The 13,020-nt window shown below is 42.4% G+C and overlaps 1 protein-coding gene across 1 annotated transcript in view; it reads right to left on the reverse strand.

Annotated features, from left to right (window-relative positions):
* Positions 1-6,832, reverse strand: part of LOC141131612 (vomeronasal type-2 receptor 26-like) — a 54,699-nt gene extending 47,867 nt beyond the window's left edge. Inside the window, exons 1-2 of the mRNA XM_073619130.1 lie at positions 6,179-6,832; positions 2,970-3,209 (exon numbers count right to left, since the gene is read on the reverse strand). Coding sequence (XP_073475231.1) covers positions 2,970-3,209; positions 6,179-6,832 — 894 coding nt within the window. The remainder of the gene's footprint in view (positions 1-2,969; positions 3,210-6,178) is intronic.
* Between the last annotated feature and the right edge of the window lie 6,188 nt (positions 6,833-13,020).

The following is a 13,020-nucleotide window of genomic DNA, read 5'->3' on the forward strand; positions in this document are numbered from 1 at the left end:
ACAAAGTTTTATGTTGGTAGTTGACACACTATGTAAAATGTAACATGTGTCACTTTTGTCAATTATTTTTTTCTTTCCTGTTTGTATAGTTCAGTTCATGTGGTCATTGTTTGCCAAAATTTGCACCAAAACTTCAGCTATTTCTAATGTTGAGGACAAGCACTTTATTGTGGAAATACACAGTGTGTCTGTAATGTGGGTGCTTCATGCACATTTATACTTCAGGCCTGCCTAGGAAAAACCTGGTTTGAGCAAAGCTGGCTTTAACCACTTGCCGACCAGCCAGGTCGGCACAATCCTGCGAACCGTCGTAGCTATACGTCGGTCCCTTTAAGCAGGATAGCAGGCATGCACACGCCCGCTGCACAGCGGGGGTGCCGATGCTTGTGACCGCCGGACACGATGACCGCCGGCCACGAGGGATCGCGGCCACGAGAAGCAGGACAGGGACATGTGTATGTAAACACACAAATCCCTGTTCTGTGAGGAGAGGGGAGAGAGATCGTGAGTTCCTACGAGCTGGGAACCATGATCTGTCATCCCCTCTAGTCAGTCCCCTCCCCCCTACAGCGTTAACCCCTTCCCTGCCAGTGACATTTATACAGTAATCCATGCATTTTTATAGCACTGATCGCTGTATAATTGTCAATTGACCCAAAAATGTGTAAAAAGTGTCCAATGTGCCCGCCATTTGTCACAGTCTCGATAAAAATCGCAGATCGCTGCCATTACTATTAAAAAAAATAATGATAATAAAAATGCCATAAATCTATCCCCTATTTTGTAGACGCTATAACTTTTGCGCAAACCAATCAATATACGTTTTTTGTGATTTTTTATTACCAAAAATATGTAGAAGAATACATATCGACCTAAACTGAGGAAAAAATTAGCTTTTTAAAAAAAAAAAAAAGAAATTTAGGCTATTTATTACAGCAAAACGTACAAAATATTGTGTTCTTTTCAAAATTGTTGCTCTTCTTTTGTTTATAGCGCAAAAAAATAAAAGCTGCAGAGATAAGCAAATACTATCAAAAGAAGGCTCTATTTGTGGGAAAAAAAGGATGTCAATTTTGTTTGGGTGCAGCGCCGCATGACCGTGCAATTGTCAGTTAAAGAGATGCAGTGCCATATCAAAAAAAAATGGCCTGGTCATTGAGCAGCCAATTCTTTCGGGGCTGAAGTGGTTAAAGTTTGTGCAGCCATTCACCCCTACTATAGTTGTGTGCAGTCACAACAAGTCAAATATGTATGGACACACATGGTAGTAGTGTTTTCATGCACCCAAATATCCCATTTGTGGACATGCACACTATAGTAGGGGTGACGGCCATCACAAACTTTAAAAATAAACTCAAACCAGGTTTATTCTGCAGGACCAAAATCTCCAGACTGCCGATAATGTTTGTAAAAAAATTACAGTTTTGAAAACCTTGAGAGATCATTAAAAATCATTGTTTGATGGATGTATAATGTTATGTATGTGACAATAATGTTTAACATTTTTGGGGGCTATTTAAAAATTAAAAAAAAATATGCACAAAAAAGTTTGTAAAAATATTTCTTTACTTTATCGAAAAAATAACAATTGCAATAAAGTTTTAACCACTTGCTTACAGGGCACTTTTACCCCCTTCCTGCCCAGACCAATTTTCAGCTTTTAGCGCTGTCACACTTTGAATGACAATTGCGTGGTCATGCTACACTGAACCCAAACCTCTGGGTTTTTTATTTTTTGGTAAAAAAAATTAAAAAAGACCGAAAATTTTGAAAAAAAAAACAAAACCATTTTATATTTTGTTATAAAATTTTGCAAACAGGTCATTTTTCTCCTTCATTTATGTACGCTGATGAGGCTGCACTGATGGGCACTGATAGGCTGCACTGATGGGCACCGATAGGCTGCATTGATAGGCACTGATAAGGCGGCACTGGTGGGCACTGATAGGCAGCACTGGTGGACACTGATAGGCGGCACTGGTGGGCACTGAGAGGCGGCACTGGTGGGCACTGAGAGGTGGAACTGGTGGGAAGTGAGAGGTGGCACTGAGGGGTGGCACTGAGAGGTGGCACTGAGGGATGGCACTGATGGGCACCGAGGGGGGGCACTGACGGGTCGGCACTGTAGGGCATTGATAAGTGGCACTGAAGGGCACTAATAGATGGCACTGATAGCTGGCACTGATAGCTGGCACTGATGGGCACTGATAGGTGGCACTGATAGCTGGCACTGATGGGCACTGATAGGTGGCAGTGATGGACATTGATGGGCATTGGTAGGTGACACTGATAGGCAGCACTGCTAGTTGACACTGAAGAAGCATTGGCTGACAACTGGTCACGTGGTAAGGGGCCGGGATCGGCCCTTTACTCTGATCTGTGATCACCCGAGTCTCGGTCAAAACAGCGCGCAAAGGGGAGGACGTCTATTGACGGCCTCCCGGCAATGTAGGTCCGTGCTGGAGCCGTCATTCGGTTATAGTGCAGATGGGAACAGGTTATTATTGCATATTTGGTCTGTTGTACTCGTTTTTTACAAGATCATGATTGACGAGGGTGCAGGTTATATAGTTGGTGGTGCGTACGATTTGGCGTTACTTTTTGATGTGAACGTTCTTTGGCATGAATATTTCCCTTCCGGGTTCAATGTTTTTTCACCCATGCGCAGTAGCAACCATTCGTTTTTTTTCATGGAACGAACAACGCGATTAACCTTGCAATTTATCGTTCATACGGCAGAAGTTTTCCAAACTTGACGTTCGTTTTTTTTTTTTTTTTTTTGCCACAAACACGTCACAACCGATTAACGATTTGTGCCCATTAACTTGGCGAAAAAACGAATGAAGTGTCTAAATGACCGATTTTCATCTGATTTTTTCGTCTAGTGTATGGCCAGCATTCGTGCCAATTGGTAAATAAAATGTACAAATAAAACAAGACTCTCTATAAATACAGAGATCATTTCTTACAATGGCATTTTTCCATGAGACATTATTAAGTTCAATACTGAAAATATCATCATCATTGTCGTCATCCAGAGTCTTGTTAAAGGCAAGCAATGGCACCGTGAGAAATCTGTAGTCGGTCTCGTTTTTGTAAATGATAATATTTGCTAAAATCAACTTGTTGGGGACTTCTGCTTTATCATTGAAGAAGATCTCCGCTCCAGTGGAATCCGAGTGAGGAACCCTTCTCATATAGCTGTGCAACTTCAATGGAAAAATTGAGAGACAAATGATAAAGTAAAATAAACAGAATATGAAAGTAATCTTTACATAGACATTGGTTTACAATTAGGGGATCAGCAAAATTTTGAGTTTTTGCTAAATCTGGGTGAAAATTAGAACATTTCTACAAAATTTCACAATTTTTGGGGAAATGTGCTGGAGCCAATAAGGAAGGAGAAATGAATGTAGGCTTCAGGGTGTTCTGAGTGAGTTTCAATGCGCTTTAAGCTTTTCACTGCCATGTAGACATGTGCCATTTGTTTTTAGTTTCCGAATTCGACAAATTTGTTAATTCGGAAATATTCAAATTAACGAAAACCTGTTCAATGAATATTTCCGAAATTCAAAAAGCTGGAAATTCGAAAGAATTCGGAAATTCTTTAACTCGAAAACCCAAAAATCAAAAATTCGTAAATTAGAAGATTTGGAAATTTGGAAATTCAAAAATCCAAACATCCGAAAATAAGAAGTAAAATCCGAAAATTCAAAAGAACAAAAACAAGAACGAAAATTGGAAAATGTGTCTGCTTGTCGACCGACTCACACCGATATACTGTACATTGGCAGAAGGGCATGTACAGGCAGATTAACTTACCTGTACATTGCCCTCTAAGAAGTGGTTTGCGGGCACTGGCGTGCCCGCCGCGAGCTCCACCAGCCGCACTCCATTCTTAGATTAAGCGCCTGGCATAGATTTTTTGGGGGGACCTAACACTTTTTTTGATTTTTTGTCAAATCCAACTCAAAAGATTTGGTATGTATTTTGGGAGGGGGGGGGGGGACATTTTTAAAATTCCTTCTTTAGGATGTGCAACTGGAAAAATGACATTTACTAATAAATAAGTACAGTTTAAATTGTTGCAGGGGTGTACCTACAGGGTTCACAGAGGTCTCAATTGTGACCCGGTCCCTTACTCCAGGGGGCCCGTGTACACCTGCATAGAATCGGCATACAGAGGAACTGATGTCTTTCATTTCCTCCTGCAGCCACTGAATGCTTGCTTTTCCTTCTCTCCCTCCCGCAGGCATTAAGTGGGTGCCGGAGGGAATGGGGGACATCAGTTCCTCTATATGCCACCGATGCTATCCAGTTCCTGCTGCCAGGTGTGGGTGCGGTGTCCAGCTTGTCATGCCTGTGCCTCAGGAACTCCCGCACTGCTTCCCTGCTCTGTTCTTCATTCATCCAGACTGCGGAAGCCCCGGAGGAAGCGGAGAGGGGGGCGGAGGGAGAGACATGACGGTCCGGAAGTGCGGGAGAGGAACTTACAGCGACCGCCCGGGAAAGTGACAGTGTGTTGGAGCCCAGTATGTTAATAGTAACCATGCCTGATGTGCCTGAGCCCATCCGCCCTCCTGTCGCTGAGCCATATATCACCGGAATTAATTTTCGCTACTGCCTTCCTGATTCTTTTCCCTGCCAATCAGGAAAGCGGTTCCTGAGACCCGATTGGCTGAGAGGAAAAGCAATCCTATTGGCCACCGAGGAGGAGGAGACCCAGGGGAAGCCACCATGAAGCAGAGGATGAGGAGACGCAGGGTAAAGCCGCCGCCCAGAGGAAGCGCTGCCCGTGACCTAGATGGGGTAAGTGGTGACTGACCTTTGGTGCGTGTGATCAGACAGACTGATCGGCCACTGACCCTGGGGGGGGTGAATTGTTTGCCCCCCTCAAAAAAATGAAAACCACCAGCTGCCACTGATCAAAACAGTTGTAATTATCTATTCTTGATGACCATAGTCCATCCAAAAAACAACTGTCCATCAAATGTACCATATATTATGTATTCTATTTAACTGTTTGCTGACTAGCCACCGCAGTTATACTGTACGTGTAGCTGTACGTTGGCCCTTTAAGACGCTGTAGGAGGCGCACGCGCGCCGCCGGAGGCACCCGCACGTGCCCGCAGCGTGTGCCCGGAGCCAGTGCGAGTGCCCAGTGGGCGCGATGACCGCTGGGCACCCACGATCGCTCATGACAGAGCGAGAACCGTGAGCTGTGTGCGTAAACAAACAAATCCCGATTCTCTCAGGGGAGAGGAGAGAGATCGTGTGTTCATAATAAGTATGAACACCGATCTCTCTCCTCCCCTAGTCAGTCCCATCCCCCCTACAGTTAGAACACACCTAGGGAACACAGTTAACCCATTGATCGACCCCTAGTGTTAACCTCTTCCCTGCCATTGACATTTACACAGTAATCAGAGCATTTTTATAGCACTGATCGCTGTATAACTGTCAATTGTCCCAAAAATGTGTCCAATTTGTAGGCCGCAATATCGCAGTCCCGATAAAAATTGCAAATCACCGCCCTTATTAGTAAAAAAAATAAAAAAGTAATAAAAATGCCATAAATCTATCCCCATGTAGAAGAATACATATCGGCCTAAACTGAGGAAAAATTTTTTTTTTTTTTTTTTTAAATTGAGATATTTATTATAGCAAAAAGTAAAACATATTGGGGGCTATTTACTAGAGGCAAATCCACTTTGCACTACAAGTGCACTTGGAAGTGCAGTCGCTGTAGCTCTGAGGGGGACATGCAAGGAAAAAACAGCACTTTAGCTTGCGCATGATTGGATGATAAAATCAGCAAAGATTCCCCTTGTTTCAGATCTACCCCTCAGATTTAAAGTGACTGCAATGGCAGTGCACTTGTAGTGCAAAGTGGATTTGCATTTTGTAAATAACCCCCATTGTGTTTTTTTCAAAATTGTCGCTCTTCATTTGTTTATAGCACAAAAAATAAAAACTGCAGAGTTGATCAAATACCACCAAAAGAAAGCACTATTTGTGGGGGGAAAAAAAGGACATCAATTTTGTTTGGGTACATCGTCGCATTACTGCGCAATTGTCAGTTAAAGCGATGCAGTGCCATATCGCAAAAAACGGCCTGGTCATTGAGCAGCCAAATCTTCCGGGGCTGAAGTGGTTAATGTACAGGGTACAAACTTACTAATCGTTGTGATTTATTTGTTCCTAGTTTGTCTTTGCTGAGCTTCATTCTGTGCAAGGCCTGAGCCATCACATAAACGGAGGTGTAGGCATAGAAGGGCTTTGAATCCTTGATGTTATAGAACATCGGGGAGACATGACCTATTCCTGAACAATTTATTGCAGAAAACTTATATATAAATTCTTGGATGATATTTTTTAATGGGTTCGAAGAAAGACAATGGAACGCTTGAAGCCAAATGTCCTCGATCATTGGATCATTGGGGCGGGTGGATGGATTTGCACTGTCAATAAACGTATCCAGGTTTGGAATTGTTTTTGATGGTAATATAAAAATTAAACTACAGTTAATTATGGAAAAGAAATCAGATTGCATATACTTAGAATTGGTCCATGAGTCATGTACTATCAAAGTTTTATTTTCTATAGTGGTTTTAAATTCATCATACACATACAGATAGTCTAGGGAGAAATGACCACAAATGATGATGACATCACTACTTGACTTCTTAGCGGCGGTCAGCATCCTCTGTTTATTAATGTGATCCTTATCTGTAAGCTTCATTATAAACTCAATGCAGATGGTGTGCCGACTCATCATTTTACTCAACTCTTGTAATTCTGTGTCTCCACTTCCATCACTTGGTGTGATCATTCCAACCCAATTCCATCCGAAATGCTTCAGACATTTTATAACAGACGTGTAACGGACACGGTCATCCTGAATAATTCGGTAAAAAGTTGGATAAACTTGTCTGTTACTGAAAAGGGGGTCAGTGACAAGATAGTTGATCTGAAAGAAAAATGCTTTGAAAAGTTCCAAAGATGTGTTTTTTTGTTACAATTTTGTATTATATTGTTATATTAGAAATAAAATCATTTTGTCAGAGGACCAATACTCACACAGCTAATACTAATGCTAATGCTAATTCCCGTGCAGCTAATGCTCATGCACGAGCTTGGGTTAAGTATTATGACTAACGCCGTGTACACACGAGCAGAATGTCCGACAGAAAAAGTCAGACGGAAGCGTTTCATCGTCTATGCCGATCGTGTGTGTGCCTCATCTGACTTTTTTTTTTTTCGACAATTCTGACGGACCTAGAAATGGAACATGTTCTAACTACTTCCGACGGAACCAATTCCTATCGGGAAAACCGATCGTCTGTATGCTGTTCCAATGGACCAAAAATGACGCATGCTCTAACGCAAGTACAAGAGGGAAGCGCCCGGTGTGGTAAAACTAGTGTTCATATTGGAGCTAGCACATTCCTGACGCTGCAAATTCTGTGATCTTTTAATGCAGCGCACTCTCTTCTTCTTTATAATGCTAGAAGAATGACGTTGTTTTGCTGCTCATATTCACACAGAGTTCTCACAAACTTATTTCTTCATTATTTATCCTCATCTCATGAATAATATTCTATTTTTTAAAAGCCCGATCTCCATAATAATGTTTCCAATTATTTTTTATAGTCATCTTTTATTAATTTTTATTTCATCAAGATCTTTTTTTAGGATTATTTAAAAATTATTTTCTAGTGATCTCCATATTTTTTTTTTTTTTGGTGTGTCAAGTTACCACAATAACATTATTATCTTTTATTTGTTTGAACCCCAAGGAGGTTGGTGTCCCTTGTTAATTTGACATTGTCTTTTTTTAAATCTACCTGCCTACATACAAACAATCTGTCATTTTTGAATAAAAACACATAGGCAAGTATTTTCTGAAAATAAATTATCCATTTATTCTGGGTAACAAAATGAAGAGGAAGGCAATGCTGGAGAAACTTTTGGAATTTGTGAAGCCTTTTGGCCCCCAGGGCCAAGTCTGTGGAAAAGAAAATTGGGATCTTGAGGAGTCCATATAATAGGGAGCACAATCTGGTCCAGGACTCCCAGAGATCAGGACCAGCAGCAGATGACATATATCTCCCCAGGTACTACCACAGCCTGTTTCTTCTGTCAGACCAGACTGAACCCAGGTTATCACTTTCTTCTCTTCACTGCAGCCTTCCCTCCATGCTTAACTGCAGCCTTCCCTGTAGGCTGTGGCTCTGGTGGTGGACTTGTGGCAGGAGGGGGAGGAGGAGGATGGACGAGCTCACATACATGGCTGTTGTCAGTCAGCTGGCCCCTTAACTCCTTCTGAAGGGCCTGTGCAAAAATACCCTCACAGAGTAAGCGTTGGCCCTCCTCTAATTGTAGCAACCCGGTGGCTAGAAAGCAGCCATAGGCCTCTTCAGCATTGGGGGGGCTCCTGAGGACGTCGCTGGCTTCCCTAATGAGGCCCAGTGCTGCTTCCTCCGTCATTGTCCCCTTCCTGGGCCTTTTGGTGGTAAGGCGGAGGGGAGGCACCTGGGATTGGGTGAGGCCACTGGGCCTGGCCACCTCCTGGCTGACACAGTGCCAGGCCTCCTGCTGGCTGACACTGTGCATGGCCACCTCCTGCCTGCCACTTTCCAGACCCTCTTCCTGGCTGAGCTCATCCTGTGTATAAAAAAGAGACATAGTTTAAGTTTTTGGTTCATCAATCACACACAATTTTCAGCTCACGACTTGCAAATTCAATGTTAATAAATATAAAAGACTTTCATTCTGACCGCAGCATTTTTCAAGCTGGTCACAAACATTTTTGGCCACTACTGTCAATTGATATGTATACATCATTTTTTGATAAAATCATTAATTTGTTATCAATTATAACATCTAGATAACATCATTAATATTAGGACAATAAATATGCTTAAAAATAATATACCTGACTCCAGCTGGGCGCATCCACTTCTTCCAGGATGGAAGGCCCAGTTTGTTCCTCGTCAGCCTCTGCTGGGGTGGAGGGAAGGGTGGAGGGAAGGGTGGAGGGAAGTGTCGAAAGAGAATCCCTGGCTTCAGTCTGGTCATCCAGAAACCACAATTTGTTGAAGTACCACAGCCTGGGTACATACACATCCTCTGCTGATGCTCCTGATCTCAGTGATTTCTGGATCTTATTGTGCTCCTCCTTCTTATACATGTTCCTCAAGATCCCAATTTTCTTTTCCAAGAACTGGATGTTTGCATCTGGGATCCGAGTCTTTACAAATTCCAGAAGTTTCTCCAGCGTTGCCTTCCTTACTTGTTTATTGTAATATAAACTGTGTTTGACCTCCCACAGATTCCTCATCTCCCTGTACTTGTTAATGAAACTGGACATAAATTCAGGGTCCTTAAACTGATTTATTTTTTCTTTAAGACGATACACAAGACAAAAACACTAATGTCAGCCTAAACTCTCATAATCGTATCCCAATATATGCCTCAATCTTTAAGCAGTATAGGCCACTGATGTTCCAAAGTTAAAAATGTTTACTTTCGTTATAGCACATTCGTCCTCCTTTCTCAGCACACCGAACGTACATACGACACACACGTGTACTTTATATACACTGCGCATGCGTCGCCTGCGTCGCCCGCCCCTGACGTTCTTTCTAATGTATTCCGGCCCCTTCTCTTCGGCGCGCAGTAGGAGCGACATGGAGAATATAGAGCAGGTGTCTGTTATTAGTAATTCCAGTAACGAGGAGAAAAGCCCGGAGCCAGAAACCTCACGATCCCGGAGGAGATTTAAGGCCTCAAATATGTCCTTTGTGGAGATGGTGAACATCTTGAGGATGACCGACTATGATGGGAAGTATGGACCGTACCTAAACCCTAATGTGAGAAAGGCCAAGATCATGACTAAAGTTGTGAAGAGTCTGCAGAAGAATTTTGGGGTATGATGATCCAAGGAGCAATTGAGTAAACGATGGTCAGACCTGAAACTGGGGGAGCATGATCAGTACTGAGAGATCAAGAAAGTGCTTCGAAAAAGTAAGTACTTGTTGTGTGTTCTTCTTCTTATTATTATTACTTGCATGCTGCGCTATGTGATTTTCTTTACTGTAGGACATTTTAAAATTGCAAGTTTCAGGTTATTGGGCACAGTAATTGTTCCTAGTAAACATCATTCACTCATTAAATACAATGTTTTGGGAAGATACAGGTTAAATACATTTGGTCATGCCTAAATATCTGTATGCTAAAGTATACCTTTTGTTTCCTTCTCATAGGGGAACAAAGACTCAGAGGACACCACTCAACAGAGGACACCAGGAACCCCCCACCTGACAAAGAAGGGGAACTCCAAAAAGCACCACACCCTGAGGATCTGGAGGAAGGAGAGATGGAGGAATTTAGCGAACTTGTCACCACAGCAGGTGAGTGTCTGACACCCCGGCTTCAAGTAATATATTTATGCCTGCATATTTATAATACATGTTTTTCCAAAATTTTTAAGGTGATTTGCTGGTTGCGGAAGAGCAAGCTCAACATTTCACTAGTGACAGTGCACAAAGGCTAATCCAGGACATCATGACATGGAATCGTGAAATTGACATCATAAGAAATAAACTAAATTTTATGGAGTAACAAATGAAGAACATGATTGATGTGTTGGGGAGAATTTAAAAATCTTCAAAATGCAACCATTTTAATAATTGTTTAAAAAAACCTATTTCTTGTAATTAGTAAAAGCCACATTTTGAAGATGCACACAGTGTGTCAACATGTGCTATCTGCCATCAGGGGAGATCAATGTATGCGTTTGGTGGGTGCAACCCCTTCCTCCCAAAAGAAGTAGGTGAGAGGACGGAGTTGCCCCCCAAAACACGTCCATTGATCCCCCCATGATGGGAGATAGCACATGTTGACATTAGGCATGGGATCAAGAGGGAAATACCCATTTTGAATCCCAATTTGTGTGCATCTTCAAAATTTGGCTTTTACAGGGGTGACTTCACCTATCAAGACACTTTGGACAATAGAATGTCTGATATTGCCTTCTGTTTTTCTTCATAGAACTTTGTAAGTTCCAGAGTTTTGTATGTTATGTTATTAAACATGCCTATTTAGAACAAAAATAATTTTTTTTTAACATTAAACAATAAAAAATAAAAATTGTTGTCAGCAAACATTTTATAACGCACACGTGTGAATGTGCACTCAGTAAAAAAATGTGATAATCAACAATGTGTGGCTTCTTCTTTCAATGCTCAATACAAGTTTTTTAAGTAATTTTGTGTTTGCAATGGGCCTTATTTACTAAAGGAAAATCCACTTGGCACTAGGGATGAGCTTAGAGTTCGAGTCTAACCCATGTTCGACTCGAACATCGAATGTTTGACCGTTCATCGAATTTCGAATTTTATGGGCCGCTCGCGCCAAATTCGAGTGGCACTTCACAGCCCATAATTCACTGCGGCATCGCAGTGCATTGCTGGCTGATGATTGGCCAAGCATGCACTATGACCCGCATGCTTGGCCAATCACAGCGCCGTCTGTACAGAGAGCCGTAATTGGCCAAACCAAGGGTGGCTTTGGCCAATTATGGCTCAGGGGGTTTAGTACACGCCCCACACTATATAAGGCCGCCTGCGTGGTGGCCTTGTGTAGTATGTTGCGGCGGAGAGAGATTATATATTCAGTTTAGCTTGATCCGTTCCTATTATTCGCTTCCTACTGACAGGCAGGCAGGTGTTTTTACAGTATTTACAGCTACCTGAAGGAAATTGCTGGTGTTCTTCTGATCCTATTAGTCCTATTAGCTACAGTATTTACAGTTAGTGTAGTGCATCCTCTGCACAGTGTGCACCTAAAGCTACTTGAAGAAAATTGGTGGTGTTCTTCTGATCCTATTAGTACCACAGGCAGCTGCAGTATTTACAGTTAGTGTAGTGCATCCTCTGCACAGTGTGCACCTAAAGCTACCTGAAGAAAATTGGTGGTGTTCTTCTGATCATATTAGTACCACAGGCAGCTGCAGTATTACAGTTAGTGTAGTGCGTGCTCTGCACAGTGTGCACCTGAAGCTACCTGAAGAAAATTGGTGGTGTTCTTCTGATCCTATTAGTACCACAGGCAGGCAGCTGCAGTATTTACAGTTAGTGTAGTGGGTCCTCTGCACAGTGTGCACCTAAAGCTACCTGAAGACAATTGCTGTTGTTCTGATCCTAATAATACCACAGGCAGGCAGCTACAATATTTAAAGTTAGTGTACTGTGTCCTCTGCACAGTGTGCACCTAAAGCTACCTGAAGACAATTGATGTTGTCCTGATCCTATATTAATACCACAGGCAGGCAGCTACAGTATTTACAGTTAGTGTACTGTGTCCTCTGCACAGTGTGCACCTAAAGCTACCTGAAGAAAATTGATGGTGTTCTTCTGATCCTATTAGTACCGCAGGCAGTTGCAGTATTTACAGTTAGTGTAGTGCGTCCTCTGCACAGTGTGCACCTAAAGCTACCTGAAGAAAATTGGTGGTGTTCTTCTGATCATATTAGTACCGCAGGCAGCTGCAGTATTTACAGTTAGTGTACTGCATCCTCTGCACAGTGTGCACCTAAAGCTACCTGAAGACAATTGCTGTTGTTCTGATCCTATTAATACCACAGGCAGGCAGCTACAGTAATTACAGTTAGTGTACCATGTCCTCTGCACAGTGTGCACCTGAAGCTACCTGAAGAAAATTGGTGGTGTTCTTCTGATCCTATTAGTACCACAGGCAGGTAGCTACAGTATTTACAGTTAGTGTACTGTGTCCTCTGCACAGTGTGCACCTAAAGCTACCCGAAGAAAATTGGTGGTGTTCTTCTGATCCTATTAGTACCACGGGCAGGCAGCTGCAGTATTTACAGTTAGTGTACTGCGTCCTCTGCACAATGTGCACCTAAAGCTACCTGAAGACAATTGCTGTTGCTCTGATCCTAGTAATACCACAGGCAGGCAGCTACAGTATTTACAGTTAGTGTACTGTGTCCTCTGC

This window comes from Aquarana catesbeiana, linkage group LG01 (assembly GCF_042186555.1).
Source record: "Aquarana catesbeiana isolate 2022-GZ linkage group LG01, ASM4218655v1, whole genome shotgun sequence".
NCBI classification, from domain to species: Eukaryota; Metazoa; Chordata; class Amphibia; order Anura; family Ranidae; genus Aquarana; species Aquarana catesbeiana.